Here is a 22,087-nt window from a genome sequence, read left to right on the forward strand (position 1 = left end):
GTTTCCATTTAATGAAATTTCTTTAAAGTGAAAAATAAAGCCTCGGAAACTTTTCTTCAGGGAAATAATCCAGGGTAGAAATCTCTTGTGGTTGCTTTGGAAGGGCAAAATATTTACCAGTTTCCATAGCTCTTGTTTATTTTACAAAATGCACTCTGAAGATGTGAGTCTTTGTAGCCGGCTCAGAAGGGATCCAGAGCCGTACATGAGTTGTCCAGCCATCAGTGTTGGGGGGTGCCCCCCCCACCCCGCTGTGCTGGGCAAGCACTGCCTCGGCTCCACTGGAACTGTCTGCGTCACCCAGACCCTCACGCCGCGAGCCTCATTTCCTCTCTGGTCCCTAGTGCTCTGTAGCAGCTCAGTGCTGATGTTCAGCTTGCATCTTCCCTCAAATCCTGGCCGTGGTGGCCGTGTGTGGTGACCTGCTGAGCCCTGCTCTGACCTTGGGCTTTGAGGACTTCCGTTTTTCCTTGCTGCATTCTCTGCAGGCCGTTCATCTGTCACCTTTCTTTAATCTTTAACTCCAGCCAGCAAGCAATCTTACCTGTTTTCTGGTCCGTGTAACAATCCTGCCCCAGCCCCAGAACCTAGGGGCTGAGACCTGGCAGCCTGGAGCCGGCCGGTCCTGATGCAGGAGTGCCATCTGCTGGCCTGTTTGCTGCATAACCTGCCAGGTGTGCCGCAGTAGGGCTGCCAGTGGGCGCTTTTAGAAGCAGCTCAACCTTTGCCAGGAAGGGCTCTTTTAGGGGCTATAGATTCTGTGGCCTGCCTCAGTAAGGCTTCCCAGGAACAAGACAATCCCTGAAGGAAGAGGTTTAACTCCTACTTTGGTCATCCATTGTGATGTTGTCCAGGATAGTTGGACAACATATTATTTACGGTTGAATTGTAGATGTCTGAAGTTCACGTTTGAAAAGAGAGAACCGCCCCTCCGCCAATATATAAAATCCATCTCTTTTCCCATCTCATCGCTTTTTTTGCCATTTGAAAGTCTAAATAGGGATCCTTCAATTTACGGCTTTCTTGGCATCACCATCCGTGTAAAAGGAAAGAGGCAGGGCAGAGAGAGGCCTGGGGAGATGGGAGAGTCCCCCCACCCCCCTGCCCGCCACCTTGCTCAGCCACCCCTATCCCGGGCCTGTGCCCCTCCCTGGGTCTCCCCAGGCCCTTGGAGAAGCTACAGTAGTAGCGGCTGCAGCCTGTTTGGGTTTCCTTGCCCTCACCCCTCCCTCTCCACCTGTTTGCTGGCACCAGGCTTGTCCTCGTGTGACTCTCTTCCCTTTGAGGCAGGTCCTGCTGACAAGCCTCAGGCTGCCCCTGGCCCCCAAGAAAAGCACAACCTCCTGCAGTGGACTTGGAGTGGGGTGTCCCAGGATGTGAGGCCTCTTTGGAGCCCCCAGCCCTGGGAAATCTTCTTTTGCACTCCTGGGGCTCCGTCATTTTTTATTAAAATAAACCAAACAAACCCAGCTTTACGCAGGTAGAGTTGACAGACAGTAAACAGCACCAAATATCATTGTACAATCTGATGATTTGACAAGTGCACACACTGCTCAAACCATCACCACGATCAAGATGGTGAAATTTCCATCACCTCCCAAAGTTTCCGGAGGCCTCTGTTTAATACACCTCCACCCTCCGTCTCTACCCCGCGCACAAGCACCGGTCTGCTTTCTGTCCTTACAGATTTGTTTACATTTTCTGGATTTTATATAAATTCTCTCAGGCAGTATTGACCCCCTTTTTGTCTGGCTTCTTTCACTCAGCATAATACTTTCATGATCCGTCCATGTCATGGGTTCCATAGGTTTTTTTTTTTTTTTTTTTTAATGGCGTGGGTGTAACCCAGTTGAGTGATCTCATTGAGCATTTCATGGCTGAATCTTCACTCCTTGCCTTGACCATCGGGCACTCGAATGCGGGGACAGTGTGTCCAGCACTCATCACTCCCACAACCCCGCAGTGTGACAGCCGAGCCAGGAGGTTGTAGTCCGGAGAGAGAGCACGTGGTATCTGGGGCCAGGATGCCAGGTCCAAACCCTGGCTGTGCCACCTGGTCAAGCTCCTGCCTATGCCTGCATGTCATCGCTGGTCAGTATAGAAAACAGTCGTAGCCACCTGATAGGACTCTTCCAAGGAACTTACAGTGGATCCGTGTAAAGCCTTTAGGGAAAGGTTTTAAACATAGTTAACAGGACTTGTTACTGGGAGGCAGCAGGCAATAGTGTTAAAAAGGCAGATTCCAGGTCCAAATCCCAGCTCTGAGCTGCGACAGTAGGACCCCAAGCCAGGGCCTCCGCTTGCTCATTTGGCAAGTGGGGAGAATAGTAAAACTGTCCAGCTGTGGGATTGCGGTGCGGATTAAATGAAAATTAAATGAGTAATTTACATAGAGCCTTTGAACTGTGCCACGTGGCCCTTGCCCCTCAGATGTGGGCTGCTGTTTGTATGCAGTGAGTGGAGGGTGCCGAGGGAAACGTTGGAGGTTTAATCCCACTGGAAGTCGGCAACCTGGGGGTGGGGTTACCCAGACATCTCCCACCTTCCTTCCTCTTGGTGGCTGGTACTGACTGCAGACCGTGACAGCAGATGGAATAAAGAAGACTTTTTTTTTTTTTTTTTTTTTTGCCAAGCCCATGGCATGTGGAAGTTCCAGGGCCAGGGATCAAACCCATGCCACAGCAGCAACATGAGCCATAGTAATGACAGTGCCAGATCCTTAACCCACTGAGTCACCAGGGAACTCCAAATAAGACCTTCTTGACCTGGGAACTTTTTAGCGGCCCTTGAGCTGCTGGATAAGAGTGCATTTAGGAGGTCCCATTGTGGTGCAGTGGCAATGAACCCAACTAGTATCCATGAGGACACAGGTTCGATCCCTGGCCTTGCACAGCGGGTTAAGGATCTGGCGTTGCTGTGAGCTGTGGTGTAGGTCACAGCTGCATCTTGCATCCCGCTTTGCTGTGGCAGTAGTATAGGCTGGCAGCTATAGCTCTGTAGCTCTGATTCAACCCCTAGCCTGGGAACTCCTCACTCCATATGCCACGGGTGAGGACCTAAAAAGCAAAAAAAAAAAAAAAAAAAAAGAAAGAGTGCATTTATTCAGGGGCCATTGTTCTGGAATTTGATTTGATGGGCAAGTCCAGAGGGACCCAGTCCTGGCTCTGTGGTCCCACCTGTGCCACCCACAGCCCCCACTCCTTGCGAGGTCCTGCAGGCAGGCAGGTGTGCCTCATGGGGGAAGGGGGAAACCAGGCAGCGGTGCAGAGGGGTGAAGCCCCCGTTTGAGTCGGGATCTCCATGAGTTCAAAGTCCTTCTGCAGTGGGGGTGCCTGCAGCCCCGAGAACGCTGCTTTACCCCCGGGTGAACCCTCATCTGGGAACTGCACTCTGGTCCTGAAAATCACGCCCAGTCCCCACCGTGTGGTAACGCTGAGTTTTGCTGCCCCCCTTCAGCTCTCCCTGTCCCGTGGTCATAAATGCAGTCCAGAAGTGAATGGACTCTTTCTCAGGCTGCCTCTCAGCTTCTCCTTTGGCTCGGGGAACAGCCCGAGGGGCGATGCGGGAATCCTCATTTTCTTGCCTTGCTTTTTCCTAGTGCCGCCCTCAGAGACAGCTGCCACCAAAGCTCCATGTCCTGAAATCTGTGGGTTGTCCTCACCCCAGGGTACAAGGCAGGGTGGGCCGGCCTTGCCGTACCCCCGGGGTTCCTCTGGCGCCTCCTCCTCAGGACCCCAGGGTGTCGGTCAATCTGCAGGGCTCTGACCTGGGCGGGGCTCAGGTGCTGGGCCTCCCCTGGGGAGACCGAGCTGGAGTGGGGGGGACCTGACTTCTAGGAGCTCCTGGGCCCTCTCTGAGCCTCCTTTCCCCTCAGTTCCTGGAAACCTGGGTCCCGGACCACCAGCCCTGCCAGATCTGCACCTGCCTCAGTGGTCGGAGGGTCAACTGCACATTGCAGCCCTGCCCCACGGCTAGAGGTGAGTCCCCGACCCCAAAGGGCTCCCGCCAGGCCCCGAGGTCACCTGGTCTGGTGGACCAGACCAGACATGGGCTTCCGGGTGCCAACCCTGTCCATCCTCCTCACCTCGAGGGGCTGGGGTCCCCTTTCTGCAGGTGAGGCAGAGCCCTCAGGGGTGGGGGGAGGGACACTGCCTTGCTGTCCCCATCTTGGCCCTCAGCCTCGGTCTCCTGAGGGCACATCTGAGGGGGATGGCAGGACACATGGGGTAACTCACTTGTTGGAGACACCGCGGCTGGGCTGGTTCACCCCTGCAGGGCCTGGCTGGTCTCCGGTGGGCTGGGTCCGAGGTGTGTGCCCTCATCTCTTTCTCTGACCCTTGGGCCTCTCCTGCAGCTCCCGCTTGCGGCCTGTGTGAGGTGGCCCGTCTCCGCCAGGGAGCTCACCAGTGCTGCCCCGAGTACGAGTGTGGTATGTATCCCTGCGGCCTCGCTGGGGTCCAACCCCAGTCCCACCCTAGGGCGAGGTGGTGGCACAGAAGGTGCTTTAATCAGGAGAGGGTGTGGATTTTCCAAAACCCGGAAGATAGGATTTGCTTCCTAGAAAAATTCTTCCAGGACTTATTCAATGGAAGGTTTGAGAGCATTAGAAAAAAGAATGGGGTACAGTGTTGACAGCAGCATCATTGACAGCAATCTAAGTGCCCATCACCAGATGAATGGATAAGGAAGGTGCAGTACATGTACACCATGGAATATTACTCAACCATTAAAAGAATGGAATTTTGCTATTTGCAGCAACATGGATGGACTGGGAGGGTGTTATGCCTCGGGAAACAAGTCAGGCAGAGAAAGACAAATACAGGATGTTATCACTTTTATGTGGAATCTAAAAAATACAACAAACTAGTGAACGAAACAGAAAAGAAGCAGACTGACAGATACAGAGAATAAACTAGCAGTTACCAGTGGGGAGAGGGAAGGAGGGAGGGGCAAGGAAGGGGTAGAGGATTAAGAGATGCAAAGTCCTATGTATAAAATATAGAAGATACAAGGATCTCTTATACCACAGAGGGTATGTAGCCAAGACTTTTCTTTTTCTTTCTTTTCTTTCTTTTTAAGGCCACATCTGTGGCATATGGAGGTTCCTAGGCTAGGGGTTGCATCGAAGCTACAGCTGCCAGCCTGCACCACAGCCACAGCAACACGGGACCCAAGACGTGTCTGCAGCCTACACCACAGCTTTCGGCAACGCCTGATACTTAACCCACCGATCGAGGCCAGGCATTGAACCTGCATCTTCATGGATACTCGTGGGGCTCTTAACCTACTGAGCCACAATGGGAACTCCACCAATACTTTATAATAGCTATAAATTGACGTATGATCTTTAAAACCTGTGACTCACTATGTTGTAGACCTGTAACATATACTGTTATCAACTGAACTGCAGGAAAAAAACAACAGGGTGGTTTGTTGTTTTGCTGGGGTGGGGGGCAAAGGATTCACTGAAGAACCAGTTATGCCAAAGTAACTGTAGAGGAGGCTGCACACGGGCACCTTGCTCTCGGCACGTCATTTGTCAAAGGGTTTCCTTAGAGACTTGCAGACTGCATCATGAATAATGGGCTGAATAGCGGTAGAATTAAATGAATCCAGAGCTGATGGAATCATGGTTAACGCGACAGGAAATCTCTAGTGCCCTGTCTCCATCCTGTCCGGCGTGTTTATTAATTGGAGGGATGAAGACATAAAGCACAGGCTTGGGACATCTGCAACGCTGCAGACCTTTGAGCGAGAGCAGGTAGATCCAGGGACGATCTGAGGAGCTGAAAAAGAAATCATCTGAGACATGTCTTTTTGGGGTGAAATAAAGAGAAGGCCTAACTTGCGAGCAGTTGAGTAAACCAGGCCTCAGGATGTTAACCGTAGAGGGAACTGGGATTCACTTGGTTCAAGGCTTTCATTTTATGGACATCATGAAGCTTCTACAATGTGGCAGGCCCTTTGCCTTCATTATTTCAAGACATCCGTGGACTGACCCTGTGAGGTAGACTTGCCACCTCACAGAAGGTGATCCTGAGGTCTAGAGGGTTCAAGTGACGTGGCTGAGATCTGGAGCCCTTCAGATGACAAGAGTGATCAACACGAGTTTGTCCTATGGCTTGGATCAATCTGTCTTTGTGTCTGTCTGTCTATTTACTTATCTCTGTATCTGTGTATGTATCTATTGACCTATCTATGGTCTATCTATGTATATCATATATCGAGCTACATATCTATTATTTATTTATTTGTCTTTTGTCTTTTGAGGGCCCCCCCCTTGGCACATGGAGGTTCCCAGGCTAGGGATCTAATCGGAGCTGTTGCGGCCGGCCTATACCACAGCCACAGCATTGCCAGATCCGAGCCACATCTTCAACCTACACCACAGCTCATGGTGACACCAGATCCTTAACCCACTGAGCAAGGCCAGAGATCGAACCCACAACCTCTTGGTTCCTAGTTGGATTCGTTTCCGCTGCACCATGGTGGGAACTCCTACATGTCTCATTTATTTATCTATCATCTATTTATGTATGTATGTATCTATTATCTATGTATGTATCTATCATCCACCTATATATTTAGCTGTCTATCTATCTATCTATCTGTCTGTCTGTCTATGTATCTATTGATCCGGCATCACCTCCCCCTCCCTCCCCCTCCAGCTCTGTCTCCGGGTCTCTAGCTCACTGCTGTCGTGTACGGAGAACAGCAGAGGTCTGCATGAGGAGGAGTGTAGTGTAGGGAGCCCGTCGGCCTCGCTGGACTCTGACTGCAGGTCTCTCCCTGACCCTCAGTGTGTGACCTGGTGAGCTGTGACCTGCCCCCAGTGCCGCACTGCGAAGGTGGCCTCCAGCCGACACTGACCAATCCCGGCGAGTGCAGACCCAACTTCACCTGTGGTAAGTCCTGGCTCCGAGGGTGAGGGGACGGGGCAGTCACGCTCCCCTGGCCCAGGAAGGCGTCCGGTCTTCTGCTGCTGAGCTGAGTCTGGGCTCAGGATGGGCCTGCAGCAGCGGGGTCAAGGTCACACCTGGACTGAATCCCCGAGTCCTCTGAGCTGCGTGCTGCCCCAGGGGACGGGTGGGGGCCCTCTTGGGCCTGTGATAAAGACGCCTCCAGATCCACTCTGTTTGCCCCCATCCACCCTATGCCACGGAGGGAGTGGGGAAGACGCCTCCAGATCCACTCTGTTTGCCCCCATCCACCCTATGCCACGGAGGGCGTGGGGAATGTTCCCTCTCTGGGTCCTCACCGCTATATCTTATTCACAAACACATTTCTAGATGTTTCTTCCTCTCACTATTTATTTTCTAAATACTACAATTTAAGCCTCGGGTTAGACGAAAGGCTGATTTATCAGGAAGCTAAATTTTGTATTAACTGCCGAGAACGCCTCACTTCCTTTCCTGTTGATCTGGGATCTCACTGGAGTTTCCAGACATAAGCCCTCCTGCGGGGAGGGAGACGACGCTGTGTCTGAAGGAGGCTGGGAACAGGCAGAGGCACGGGATGGGCTTTGGCCTTGAGACAGTGACACTGTGGATTTGACAAGGCTGCTGTCGACCTAGAACTGTAGGGTGTTGTTTTAGGTACTGAGGTGGGGAGAGGGTCGCAGAAGGTACCAGCTTATCAAAATGCTAAGCCGCGCCTGCGTGCCCAGAGATCTCTGGGTCTTAGAGAGTCTGCATCTGACATCCCTGAGAATCCACAGCTGGAAGGACCCCCTCCTCTTGCAGATGTGCCTTCAGAGGTGACAGAGTAGACACCCAGCAGCCTCCCTCCTCCTCCCCTAAAAGGGCTTTGCATCTCTTCTTTTGAGTAGTTTCCTTATTTTCCTGGAGACCACTGCTCTTTGGTCTGATTGGCTCTCCCACAGCTCCTGAGCCCGGCTCAGGTGCTGATTTAATATTCTGGGCTAGGCTTCCCCGAGACCTTCTATCATAGCTGAGTCCCCAGCAGCCTGGGTTGAGAGCAGTGCTCAGTGTGGCCACTCTGGGGCCATCACCTCGTGTCGCCCCTCAGCCTGCAGGAAGGAGGAATGCCCGAGGGGGCCCTTGCCCTCCTGCCCCCCGCATCGCACGCCGGCCCTCCGGAAGACCCAGTGCTGTGACGAGTATGAGTGTGCTTGCAACTGTGTCAACACCACCCTGAGCTGCCCGCTGGGGTACCTGGCCTCGACCGTCACCAATGACTGTGGCTGTACCACGACCACCTGCCTTCCTGACAAGGTAGGGGCTGCTTGGCTCTGGCTGGGACGACGGCCAGACACATGCTTCTCATGGAAGATGTGCCACCCAAGGCTGTCAGCCTGGATCTAGTTAGCTCTGGAGGTTGTTAGGGAGAATTTGCTATGTTCTCAGCTTGGTTAGGTTCTGAGGTGGTAAACAAGGTATAAGATAGAGTCATACCTTTAAAGAGCTTAACTGTAGGTTAACTAAGGAAGTGGTACGATTGCATGGGTTGCTTAGAGACTGATTCATACTTGTTTATTAATTGCTATTCATCCATCCATCATCCATCCATCCAGTATTTACCAAATAACTGCTGCATTCTGCCAGAAATGATAGTGTTATGTGCTACGGAAGAAATCTGAGATGCAGGGGTCTTATGATCTTGCTTGTATGTATAAGACAATAGTCTGCACGATGAATACAATAAAGTGTCAGTGGATGATACAGATACTAAATGCAAATAACAGTCGTAGGGGGAGACGCACCAAGATGAGCTGGCAGGGCCAGAGCTGCAGCAGAGTTGCAGCAGAGTTGCAGCTGCTGGGTGACTGAGGGTGAGTCCTAGATGGAGGGCAGAGAGCAGCGCAGGTACCTTTCCCCAGGACTTGGGAGAGCCAGCACAGATGCTCGTTTGCCTGGAAAGCTCTAGACTTCTGGTCCCTTCTGGATTCTCTTCTGGCTCCAGGTTTCTCAGTGACCAGGTTCTGGAGAAGCAGGAGCAGATCTTGGAGGCAGGGGTTGTGGCTGCTTTTTGCGTCTCCGTTCTTTCTCCTTTTCCTGCCCTCCCCCACCTTGACCTTCTAGCAACATGTCTCATGTCTTTGTGACCCAGAACATTGGTTAGGCCTTTGGTTTTTTGGAGCAGTGGATCCTCTGCACTCTGGATTTGGGGGGTAGCTTTCTTCCTCGTGGTATTGCTTACTGCCCTCTCCTACTCCGAGTTTCCATTAAGCTAGAGCTTAGAACCCAGGGATTAAGGACCTGCAAGCTCCACGTGTGGGGAGGGGAAAGAAGAGAGCAGGCGGGGAAGCAAGCTGTGTACTTCCTGTTGCCCGGTTCCAGGAAGCCCATCACGTCCAGTTGTCCCACTTTTAAAGGTAGGACTGATTACTGGGTTCAGGCGGTATCAGCCTAGGTCTCCCTCCTGACGTGTCTGCCATTAACATTTTTTAAATAAGGACTTTTATTTTTTCTATCATAATCAGTTTACAGTGTTCTGTCCATTTTCTACTGTACAGCAAGGTGACCCAGTTACACGTACATGTATACATTCTTTTTCTCACATTCTCCTGCTCCATCACAAGTGACCAGACATAGTTTCCTCTGCTATGCAGCGGGATCTCATTGCTTAGCCATTCCGAAGGCAATAGTTTGCATCTATTAACCCCAGATTCCTAGTCCATCCCACTCCCTCTCTGTCCCCCTCAGCAACCGCAAGTCTGTTCTCCGAGTCCTTGAGTTTCTTTTCTTTGGAAAGGTTCATTTGTGCTGTATATTATTGGATTCCAGATATAAGTGACATCATATGGTATTTGTCTTTCTCTTTCTGACTTACTTCCCTTAGTATGAGAGTCTCTAGTTCCATGTTGCTGCAAATGCTATCAACATTTTAACTGATCGTTTTAATATTCATTGATATTTTTGTGGCCTTAGAGTCACTGTGTCATTGGAAGTTGCAAAATGATGACTTTTCTTTGCTTACACATTCTCATGCCTTTACTAGCTGGGATTCCTCCACAAGGAAGAACTTCCCCCCCAGCCACTTTTTTTTTGTCTTTTTGTCTTTTTAGGACCATACCCGAGGCATATGAAGGTTCCCAGGCTAGGGGTCCAATCGGAGCTACAGCTGCTGGCCTACACCACAGCCACAGCAGTGCAGATCCGAGCCGTGTCTGCGACCTACACCACAGCTCGTGGCAATGCCGGATCCTTAACCCACTGAGCAAGGCCAGGGATGGAACCTGCATCGTCATGGATGCTAGTTGGGTTCGCTAACTGCTGAGCTATGACAGGAACTCCTCCCCCAGCCACTTTTGGTTGCTGAAATAGAATTCATTTAGGAGCAGCAGGATAAATGCTTGATTTTTGTCATTTATCACATTTCAGAAGAATGAGCAGATGGTGACCAAAGAGTTTGTTTTTTTAGTATCACTATGAACTTGTGGATGCTTATGTGGTTGATATGTTTTGATTCATCATCATCTTTATTTAATACTCAAAGGGGTCTTATCTGGGGTTGGGTGGGAGCCCCTTCAGGTTGGTTTTGGAACCCTTGACACGGGTCTTATTAGCATTTGATCTCCTTCTTGCTTTCTGAAATGACAAGTGTTCCATGCTCCCCTCAGACACTTCCTGCCCCAGTCCTTGGATCAGCCACTCTACCAGAGTCCTGGTACCTTGGAGTGAAAATGGGATTTAGACATTACAGTCTGGGTGTTAAGGATATTTGCTGCTTATGCCTTTAGATCTTTTTGGTGGACAGAACTTGGAAATATATAATATTTACAGAGCATGAAAACTCATAAGTTCATAGTGATATTTCTTTTCTTATTTTAAATTTGATAAATTAAAATTTAATTGTATTTGTTTTTCTATTTTTTTAAATATAGTGGAGTTACAGTTATGCCAATCTTTGCTGTACAGTATAATGACCCCATCTGCATACACACACACACACACACACACACACACACACATTTTTCTCATACTGTCTTCTATCGCGAGGGCCGTGAAGGCCTCCAGGGGCCACTCCTGGGATGGACGGGGGATGGGCTTTCCAAGGCTGCTGGGCATGGGAGGGCAGAGGCAAACCCTTCTAGGTAAGCCTCCCTTCGTGTGGGCAGTGACTATGCTGCTGTCTTCTCAGCACCTGGGGGAACTTCCAACTCACCTCTTATTTAAATGAACTGAGTCCACTCACGGAGCCCTTGTGTTGACAGGTGTGTGTCCACCGGGGCACCGTCTACCCTGTGGGCCAGTTCTGGGAGGAGGGCTGTGACGTGTGCACCTGCACAGACCTGGAGGATGCCGTGATGGGCCTGCGTGTGGCCCAGTGCGCTCAGAAGCCCTGTGAAGACAGCTGCCGGCCGGTGAGGGGGACAGGGGGGCTGGGCCCGGTGTGCAGCAGTAGGGTAGGGCCATAGGGGAGGGGGTCCTGGGGATGGGCAAGACAGCCCCTTCCGTAACCTCTGGGTCAAGGCCGGGGTGGGGGACAAGGAGGGGGAGTGGGTAAAGGAGAAACACAAGGAAAGGTGGCTGTGTCCTCCTCCTGTGATTCCGTTCTTGGCTAACGGTCCTGCCTGTGGGGGGTCTTGAGTCCAGAGGGCTGGGGAGTTGGTCCGAGCAGAGCTGTAGGCTAATGCCTAGGACACGGGACTTGGATTTTCCTACCATCCTTCTTCAAACCTCGTACAGACATATGCTCTGAATTCCCCGAGGTTGCCCCAGTGTCAGGGCACCATCGTGCTTCTGCATAGATGGGTGATTTTTCAGACCAGATTTATAATTTGAGGTACAGAAGTTAGGGTCTGTTTCTAACCTGATGTATAACTTGGGGGTTTGAACTCCCCACTCAGTTTGTTTGTTTGTTTATTTATTTATTTGTCTTCTTAGGGCTGCACCCATGGTATACAGAGGTTCCCAGGCTAGGGGTCAAATCAGAGCTGTAGCCACCAGCCTACACCTCAGCCACAGCAATGCGGGATCTGAGCCGCGTCTGTGACCTACACCACAGCTCGTGGCAGTGCCAGATCCTTAACCCGCTGAGCAAGGCCCGGGATCGAACCCTCATCCTCATGGATGCTAGTCAGGTTCGTTAACCACTGAGCCACGATGGGAACATCTCCCTGTTCAGTTTTTAATTCTTCTTGTGGTGGCCTGCCCCTCGGCCACCACGTGTTCGGGGTGCTCTATTCCTGCACATTGAAGACTGAGCAGACCCTAGGGAAAGGGAGCCACAGTCCGCAGGGGCGAACTCTGCTTGCTGGTTCGGTGCTATTATTGTTACTGCACTATTATCAGTAGAAAATGATGGTGAAAGAAGAGGAGCCTGGGCAGGCAGGTGCAGCAGTGAGGAGTCTGCTCTCTGCGCTGTTTTGGACGTTTGTGTGGTTTGATGATGGATGAGGGCCTGAGAGTGAATCCAGGAATGGGGACTTCTGATCAGTTAATCTGCTGCTCTGCCTGCTTTGCGGGTACCAAGGAGGAGCGGGGTTGCCAGGCACCCTTGGGAGAGGATGATGCTCTGGTACCCAGGTGTGCCTTTGGGGACCCATCAGTCTCTACCTTCTCCCACAGGCCGCGGGTGGCAATGGAAAGAACTTGCTGTCAAGTAAAGAGAATGCTGTGGAGAAGGTTTTTGGGGTTTTTTTTTTTTTTTTTTGCCTGTGGCATGCAGCAGCTTGATACAGAATCTCGGTTCCCAGAGCAGGGGTCGAACCCCAGACACGGCGGTGAAAGTGCCAAGTCCTAACCACTAGACCACCAGGGAACTCCCTAGAGGTCATTTTTATAAAATTGGCACCTAATGTATTTGATGTTTCAGTAGCGAGTTTTGATGGCAAGAACAGAGTCCACGGCAAGCTCTCTAAAATTAAAGGGGACTTAGAGAAAAGGCAGGGATCGCTTAGAAATGAAGTGGACGGTATTGGGGTGGGCACTGCAGTTGAACATTTGTCTCCATTTGTCCCACCTGCCCCTGTCTCTGCTTCTCTTGGCCCATCCATCTGGCACCTCATTGCAGGCCTGGAGGAAGTTTTGCATTCTCAAAAATTTCGTTTGCACGTGGCTTTAGTGAACCTGGCTTCACTGCGATGTGGCCTTTCAGATCCAGGGTCCATCCCATCCAGTGGGACCTATTCAGTCTGTGTGCTCCGGAGATTAACTTCTCCAGAAGGAAATGGGTGGGCTCAGCTCCGCCCAGGGCTTGGGTCCACTCTGGCCCAGTCAACGGTTGGAGAGGGTGTGGGCCTTGTGGGGTGAATCTGGCTGTCCAGAGGCAGTTTCAGGAAGAGGGTGGGGAGAGAGGTCAGGAGGGAGGGGAGGAACCTTGACCATACGATGCCTCTAGGGAGTCGAGTGGCTTCCCTTAGAGACTCAGTGTTTATACCTTCTGGGGGGAGGAGGCATCGAAGTTCAGTGACAGCCGAGTGGCTGGGGAGGCTGAGCTTTGGTCTATGCCGTGTGTTGAGCTGAGGTGGGAACTCCAGTGAAGTGACATGATCCCAGGCTTCATTCATCAGAGAGGGGAGTGTCATCTCAGGTGAGTCCCTGAGATATTTGAGTCACCGATCGAATTCACTTGTTGTCTAGCTTGTGATAAAAAACAGGCCAGCATTTCCTCCAGCACCCTCGGTTCTTCCTTTATAAGCCATTGTCTGCACAGATGCACTTGCCCCAGCCACGCCCGTCCTTGTCTGCTCTTCACATCAGCACAGTGAGCAAGGGGCACCACTGGGGCCTCAGAGAACCGTGCACGGATGCTTATGGCTTTGCTTCCCCGTTGATAGCAAGAGGATTTCCTGTTCCTTTGTATAAACCTCAGAGGATTTTTTCTTGGAAGGCTACCTCTACCCCCCACCCTTAGAGCCCAGAATCAGACTAAATTGTAGCTTTAGGAACTACATTCTGAGAGACACAATACAACCCATTATATATATATATATCTACATACACACACACACACACACACACACACACATTTTTTTCATTTTCTAGGTCCACTCCTGCAGCATATGGAGGTTCCCAGGCTAGGGGTCTAATCGGAGCTGTAGCCACCGGCCTACACCAGAGCCACAGCAACGCAGGATCTGAGCCGCGTCTGTGACCTGCACCACAGCTCACGGCAATGCCGGATCTTAATCTGTTGAGCGAGGCCAGGGATCGAACCCGCAACCTCATGGTTCCTGGTCGGATTCGTTAACCACTGAGCCACGATGGGAACTCTAACCCTTTATATTTTATTATCCTTATGATCCTCATTTCAGTGCCTCCTTCTCTTCCCAGCAGGTATGAGGAGGCAGGTCTCTTCTTCCCACTCATCAGGTAGAAAGCAGAGGACCAGCCCAGGGGATGGAGCTGGCCGCAGCTCTACAGTGCAGCTGGTTCATCCGAAGCCAGCAGGCACGGATGTGTCCTGACTCCTGGCCTGGGGGCCGTGCTGTTGGGCTGGCACAGCTGGCAGCACCAGTGTTGCAAGGGTCAGTCTGACCCAGCCGAGAGATGGGGGCCAGTGCTCCACGCCTCTGCCTCCATCTTGGCTGCAGCAATTGTGCTCAAAGGATGGTGCTGCTCAATTAACGAGGCATCAGTGAGGCATCTTTGAAGCATCTGCTAAATCAACAGTGGCATCCGTTTCCAGGTTGGGTGGATATTAGACCTCCTAGTTAGTTCTGCTCTTAATTGGGAAACCATTGGAAACAGGATGGAGAAGAGCATGAGGAGAAGGGGTTGAGATGTATATTTTGAACAGACATAAGCTAGAGAGTTTGGAGGAGGATGGGAAAAGAGAGAGAGATGAAAATATAGGGTGAGCCCTGGTTGGGCAGGAAGACAAAGGGGATGCTAGAGGCGTGGAGGGGAGTCTTGCAAAGGCTGCAGCCAGCAGACTTGGGGGTGGGGCTGGGAGCACATGAGCATGAGAAGCTGGTGTGGTGGCGGGAACTGGGCATCCGGTGTGGATCGTCCGTAACCCACAGTGAGGGCAGCAGAAAACACGAGTACGGGAATCCAGACCCTCAGCGCTCATAGAAGGGCGCCAAGGAGTGACTCTCGATCTATCCCTAAAGCCGTCAGTGCCTCTGACCTGTGCTCCCTCGTGTCTGTTTCTTTCATCCATTTGCACCTCCTTCCTCGTAGTGGGGCAGGGGGCCGCACATTGTATCACCCTAATTTGTTGGCTCCTCCAAGGTAACTAGGGCGTCATAGATGCACAACAGCTAACTAGATCTCAGCTGATAAAAGACTGAGCACAGCTCACCGGGCACCACTGTGACGTGGGTTGGGGTGTAAGCAGGTCCCCTGGAGATGGCTCGCAGTTGAGCCTGGTCTCCAAGGTCCTCGCGCTCCCCTGGAAAGAGGTCCCAGCCGGGATGCTCCCAGGTGTTGACTGTGTCCAACCTGGTCCTGCAGTGAGTGTGCCTGGGGAGCAGAGCGGGCTTGGCACTCTCCCCGTCCTGCCAGCTGCCCTGAGCCCTTCCTTCCAAGATGCAGCCCCTCAGCCCCTGGGACAACCTCACAGGTCACCGTTTTGCCTGTTCTTTGTGAAAACTTGAGAGCTTTCAGCGAAGGGTTTCAACCTGAGTTCCCAGTGCTTTGGCCAGATTAGAGGACCTCCAAGAGGAGAGAAGGGCAGGCAAACATCCAGCTCCCAGGATCCTGGCTCCCCGGCAGGTTTTCTGGGGAAGGCTGGTCTCCTCTCGCTGAGCCCCATAAATGACGTGGCAAAGGTCAAGTGCCTACCTAGGGAGGCTTAGCTCTGCATTTTGGTGAGAAGTCTTGGGGGGGGCACTCTTCTCCCCCCATTGATGGGGGGCCCTGGATTTGGGCCATGATAAGCACCAGGTCAGCCGGCTGCCACCGAGTGAACTCCGAGCATCTTTAATGCTCCCGTGGACTGGCTCTTGGTCTTAAGTGGACGCTTTCGGAGAGTGGGGCTGTGTCTCTCCAGCTGGTGACCTCGTTTTGTGACTCAGTGGGTGATGCTTCCTGACCTCTGAGCAGGACCGTGAGGCTGGTGGACGGCAGAGTTGAAAGGGCCCGGTCCAGCTGTGTCTCTGCGAGCCCCAGGGCTCTGTAACCGGCCGGGTGGACCAGAACGCCTGTGTCCATGCCCCCAGCCGGTCCTGACTCTCCACCCTCTGTGTTCTTCCAGGGCTTCACTTACGTCCTCCACGAAGGCGAGTGCTGTGGGAAGTGCCTGCCGTCTGCCTGCAAGGTGGTGATCGGCTCCTTTCGGGGAGACTCCGTCTCCTATTGGAAGAGTGTAGGTCCGGGCCAGGCTGGGTGGGCAGGAGGGTGGTGGTGGGCCAGCCGAGGTCCAGTCTGGCCTTGATTTCTTCTGTAAAATAGAAGTTCATTCCCTGCCTTTTGCTTTCCCCGCAGAGAGTTTAGTGTTGCTGTTGGTTTACCCAGATGTCAGCTGGGATTACCTTGCTCCTGGGGAACTAGTTAAGGTTGCCCCAGACTTCCTATTGTGTGGATTTGGGGAGAAGCTCAATTCCCTCCCTGTGAGTTCTGTGAACTCCTTGGGGGGCGGGGGGGCAGTGGTTATGTTCTCCTGTTTACCCGTGAATCTGAGGATGCGCTTCCCCTGATGGTTGGTGTAGGACTGGCTGCTGGGCCCGCCACCCCACCACGCTTCTCAGGCTGCAGGTGCTGCCTGACCATCCAGGCAGGGCCTGCGACCTTCCCCCGATTGCCGCTGGAGAAACTTGTAACCCAGAGAAGCAGACAGTATTTCTGCCCCCGGGCTATTTCTGCACCCCTGGCTTAGCACCTGAGCGTGTGGGCAGCCCCCATCTCTGCACTCTCATCTCCTGTCCGCTCCCCTGCCCCCTCCAGCCAGGTCTCCTTCCTGAAGCAGAGTGAGGTGGCTTCTCCTTTGTGGCCCAGAGGCTCACTTTGGCTCTGAATGGTTTTTTTGGAAACACAGAGGATCTCTTCTTGGGAGTCTTAGCCCAGATGCTAGGATGGTGACCATTCTTTTGCTCTGGTGGCTAAGGATGAAGCGGGGGTGCTAAGCTCTGGAAGCCTCAGAAGGCAGGTGCTGGGAGGTGTGAGGTGCACCAGGGGCCTTGCCTCCGAGTCCTCCAGGGAGACCCAGACACACCCTGTTTAGAAGGGGGATAAAGGGTTAACTGTCCTGCCTCGTATGTGCCCATCTCCTACCTCAGCCCCCTGGCCGCCTCTCCTCAGTGGTGACAGGAGGACTCCCTGGGTTTCACACAAGGGTTCCCACCTCTCTCTCTAACCCCGGTCACCTGCGGATTTTCCTGCCTGCCTCCCTCCTCCCCAGGCTTTTAGCTTTTCTGCTCCCATCCATCCCGGAATTCTGCCCCTCCTCCCCAGGCTCAGAGGCCGCCCTGTCCAGGGGGTGCTGACAGCTGGTCCCTTTGAGCTCAGCCCCCTGCCCCCTCCCCTGGCCCCACTCAGCCCTGAGCCACATCCCTGTTTACGGAACAGCAGCCCTCCCCTGGTTCAAGTCTCTACCTACCTACCAGGCTTGGCTGTCAGCAGTGGCTCCGGGAGCACAGGAGGGACTAGGGACAGGTCCTCTTGACACACCTTGGGTCCAAGGCTCAGCGGGTCAATGACCAGAGTGGGGTCCGGGCTGCAGTGGGGAGACCTGGTCAGGGTGAGTCAGAAGCGGGGTGGAGAGAGAGTCTGCAAGCGTGTGGCACTCTCGGCTCCTCTGCGGGAAAGAGAAGGAAGGGAGCAGGAAAGGCGAGAGAGGTTGCCTGGCCTGGAGTGGGGAGGCCAGTGCGCCGGCTCCTGCAGCTGGGGGCTGGCTTACACAGACAGGGCTTTGGCGACACATCCGTGGTCGAGGTGGAACCCCCGTGGGGACTTTTCTGAACCATGTTGTGGACACTCAGTGCTCCCTGACTGTGGAGCCAGCCCTGGGGGTCAGGCCACCCATGTGCAGCCTGGAAGCTCAGGGACAGATTGCAGGACTGAGGGTCAGACGCCAGCTCCCTAGTCTCCTCGTGGTGTCCCTGTCTGAGAGGGAAACAGCCCGAGGCTGGGTGCGGGGCGGGGTTTCCTTGCCGCATCTCTCCTCCCCCAGCTCCCCATGCTGACCTTGCTGGTTGCTCAGCGCACTGCTGAGCTGAGGGTGGAGGGAGCATCCTCAGGTGTCCCCAGGTGCTTCCTCCAGTGGCTGAAGACCTTGTGTAGGGAGCACATGTGGTTTTGAGCTGGGATCTTGGTCAGGGAGACTCGGACCCAGACTCCCCGAAGGATCTGGTGAGCAGTCCCTCCTCAGGCCTCACCCCACAGACAGGACCTCCACTGAGCTGGGGCTCACCTCCAGAGCCCAACCAGCTCCTGAGGGGAACTGCCCACGTCCAGTGGGACCTTGGGCCCCCCACCCACTCCAGGGCTCTGACTGCAGGTTGGCTCGCACTGGGCCTCCCCCGAGAACCCCTGCCTCATCAACGAGTGTGTCCGGGTCAAGGAGGACGTCTTTGTGCAACAGAGGAATGTCTCCTGCCCAATGCTGGACGTCCCCACCTGCCCCGTGGGCTTCCAGCTGAGCTGCAAGACCTCGGGCTGTTGCCCCACCTGTCGCTGTGGTAAGACACCCTGCCTGGCCCTGCCTTCAAGCCTCTTTCTTCTAAGGGCTCCGGAATCTTTGCCTTTGGAGCAACTCAGGGCAATGGGCAGGATCAAAATCTTCTTTTGGGAGGAAGCAATGCTTTGGGAAGGAGGCAATCCAAAGCATCCCTTCCTAAAGCTTTGGGGAGAAAGCAAATAAGGCGAGGGAACTAGGACGGTTTCCCGAAGGTCATCGCTGTGCTCAGTGCTGGCTTTGTACCTTGTCTCACGTCATCCTCACAACCCACCCTGTGAAGTGGGTACCGTTATGCCTCTGTTTGCTCCCCTGAGTGGAAGAACTGGGATTGGACCAAGGCTTCTCTGATTCTGGAGACTCCTTTTCAATCATTGTGTTGGGGGAGATAGTCCAACTGCCCATCCCCTAACCCCACTTCCAATCCACCAGTCATCCAGCCAATCAACTAACAAGCCAACTATTCACCCATCCACCCACCCACCCAACCAACCAACCAGTCAACCAGCCAACTAGCCAACCAATCAACCAACAAACCAACCAACCAAGCAATCAACAAGCCAACCCCCCCCCAGTGAACCAGCCAGCCAGCCACCCACCCAACCAACCAATCAACCAGCCAAATAACCAACCAACCAACCAACCAATTAGCCAGCCAGCCACACACCCACCCAGCCAACCAACCAATCAACCAGCCAGCTAACCAACCAGCCAACAGCAGTAGCAACAACAAACAGCTCTCTCAGTGGAGGGTTTCAACCCACCTGCCCCGAGCTCTTTGTGCGATTTTATCTTGAGACTTTAAGTTTTCAAAGTAGAATTTCATTCTTTCAGAAGCCTGAACATTCTTCCACGCACCCCTTGAGTGTGAATCACTCACACAAGTGCCCTCCCCTCGAGGACTCCGGGGGTCTTCTCCCTGTAGGCAGGGTGGTGGGGAGCAGGCAGCTGCCCTTCCTCAGGGGGGCTGGGTCAGCGCGGCCACATGGGCTCTGGCAGGAGGACCCGCAGCCCTGCCATGGGGTGGGGAGAAGGACTGGCAGGTGGAGGAGAGAGGCCCAGCCTGGGAGGGGCAGTCAGGTTGCGGGTTTTCACCAGGTGTGTCCCACACACTCACACCTGTGCCACTCTCCCCCCAGAGCCCGTGGAGGCCTGTCTACTCAACGGCACCATCATTGGGGTGAGCTGCCTTCTTCTCCAGGGCAAGTTGGGGGGCAGGGAAGCGGTGCTATGGGAAGGGTGTCTTTACAATGCCAATGAAAGGAACCAGGGAGACCTACCCCAGCCCCACTTTCCGTTCCTCCAGGGCTTCGCAGGCATCCCGGAGCCCAACCCCTGGCTCTCCAGGGTCTGAGCCCCACATTCTAGCGCTGCCCTCCTGGCTCCCACCCCAGGCACTAGGCCTTTCTTCTGTGCGCCTTTCGGTCGGTCCCCCTCCCCCACTGCCCCAGCACCCTCTCTGCCAGGAAAGCCCTCCCTCTCATCGGCCCTTTCACCCTCGAGGTGGGAGGATGGGGAAGGGAGTGGGCCACTGGGACAGGGGGAGAATCGGGATGCTGGCTCATAGCCGGGCCCCCATGCCTATGGCAGCTGGCTTACGAGGCTGAGGGCAGTGGGAGGGCCAGGGGGTCTGGGGACCAGAGGCCTGACCCTGGTCCCTGTGGTTCTAGGCCGGGGAGAGTCTGATGATTGATGTATGCACGACCTGCCGCTGCATGCTCCAGGAGGGGGTCGTCTTCGGATTCAAGCTGGAGTGCAAGAAGACCACCTGTGAGGCCTGCCCCCTGGTGAGAAAGGGTCCTGGGGGGCCTGGGGGGATGGACAGCGTACTTTCAGGATCCAAGCCACGGGGCTTCACCTGGGTCTTTAAATAACTGCTCTTGTGGCGTTCTAGTTGTGGTTCATCTGGTTAAGAACCCGACTAGTATCCATGAGGATGTGGATTTGACCCATGGCCTCGGACATTGGATTAAGGATCTGGCGTTGCTGTGAGCTGTGGTGTAGGTCGACAATGTGGCTTGGATCCTGCATCGCTGTGGCTGTGGTGTAGGCTGGCAGCTGTAGCTCCGATTGGACCCCTAGCCTGAGAACCTCCATATGCCGCAGGTGCGGCCCTGGGAAAAAAAAATGCTTTCACCTTCTGATTATGGACAGTATTTGACAATAAAGAAGAAACTAAAAGTCCCCTACCCAAATGGCATTTCTCGGAAATAATTATAATTTAGTTTTGTAAATTTGAAATGTTTTCTTCTTGTTTTGGCAGGGCTTATATACCATATTCATAATTCCGGGAGGGAGGTGGCCTTGGTCTGAGGAGCTTGGAGGGGAGGGGACATGGGTGGGGAGCCCTGGGCTGGTGCCTCCTGCTCTTGAGGACAAGGTGTATTCTGCTTCTTTGCTCTTTGTGGCCCTTGGCACCCTGTGTCACACTCCAAGTAGGGGTTAACAACATACCCGGGGAGCGAGGGGTCTGTGGGAGACACAGCTACTTCTGATAGAATGGCTCAAGGAGAACATTTCTGCCTCAATTATAAAGAAGCCAGCTAAGCAGTATTTTTGCTTTTTTTTTTTCAATCCCAGTTTAGGGTTTTGGATGCAGGGGTGTGTGTGTGTGTGTGTGTGTGTGTGTGTGTGTGTAAGAGAGAGAGACAACTGTCCTGTATACAATCCCAGTTTTAGGGTTTTGGATGCAGGGTGTGTGTGTGAGTGTGTGTGTGTGTGAGAGAGAGAGAGACAGAGAGAGAGAGAGGGAGGGAGAGAGACAACTTTCCTGTATACATCTGGGTTTGAATCTGGGATGGACTGATGCTGTCTGGGGTCGTGACCTCCCCTTTACCCTGGATGTCTCTCCAACTACGGCTGATGCAGGAAAAGGTCCATACCAAGATGTCCTGCAGGAGAATTTTCCAGAGTGCAAGCTGCTCACTCTCTCCCATCGCCCCCTGGTGGTCAGAGAGTGTCCGTGTCCACAGAAATCCAGCTTCAGAACCCAGTCCAGCATAGGTTTCGAAATATTTGAAAACCCACTGCCCCTTTTGGTCTGTGTCCTCTGCCACCTCTCCTCCAAGGTTCTGGTGTCCCCCAGGGCACGGTACTCACTTCCTCCTGCTTGAGAGCCGTGAGATTAGCCCTCTGAGCCTCTCAGCCTTTGCTGAGCACTGCCTCCAGTGCCCCCAGCATCTTTAGCCCAGCATCCTTACCTGGTCTCCTCACGCTCCTCTGCCACCAAGGGCCTCGCGTGAGGCCTCCTGCAGGTGGGGGGACCTGTGCTGAATCGAGCTTGGTTCGGTCTGCTTGAAGTGCCGACCTCAGAAAGTGTTACCGTCACCAGAGATGGGGGCCCTCTGTCTCCTTCCTGCAGGCCGATGCTTATACCTAAAAGGAGACCAGCAGATGGTGGTTTGTGTGGTGGCTTTTGGAGACGTGAGGAGGAGAGGCCACCCTGACCGGGGACACTGAGAAGGCCCCCCAGAGGAGCGTGACCATGGGCTGACCTTGAGCCATGACCTCCCAGGCCGGGGCATGAGGACAGACCTGCTGATCAGCACGAGTTAGGCAAGAG

General features: G+C 53.5%; 1 protein-coding gene across 1 annotated transcript in view; it reads left to right on the forward strand.

Moving 5' to 3' along the window:
- Positions 1–22,087, forward strand: part of VWF (von Willebrand factor) — a 136,737-nt gene that overhangs the window by 105,650 nt on the left and 9,000 nt on the right. The window contains exons 39-47 of the mRNA XM_047787770.1: positions 3,875–3,977; positions 4,355–4,429; positions 6,801–6,905; positions 8,029–8,234; positions 11,177–11,326; positions 16,108–16,218; positions 18,349–18,529; positions 19,665–19,705; positions 20,196–20,312. Coding sequence (XP_047643726.1) covers positions 3,875–3,977; positions 4,355–4,429; positions 6,801–6,905; positions 8,029–8,234; positions 11,177–11,326; positions 16,108–16,218; positions 18,349–18,529; positions 19,665–19,705; positions 20,196–20,312 — 1,089 coding nt within the window. The remainder of the gene's footprint in view (positions 1–3,874; positions 3,978–4,354; positions 4,430–6,800; positions 6,906–8,028; positions 8,235–11,176; positions 11,327–16,107; positions 16,219–18,348; positions 18,530–19,664; positions 19,706–20,195; positions 20,313–22,087) is intronic.

Source organism: Phacochoerus africanus, chromosome 7 (genome assembly GCF_016906955.1).
Source record: "Phacochoerus africanus isolate WHEZ1 chromosome 7, ROS_Pafr_v1, whole genome shotgun sequence".
Taxonomy (NCBI): Eukaryota; Metazoa; Chordata; class Mammalia; order Artiodactyla; family Suidae; genus Phacochoerus; species Phacochoerus africanus.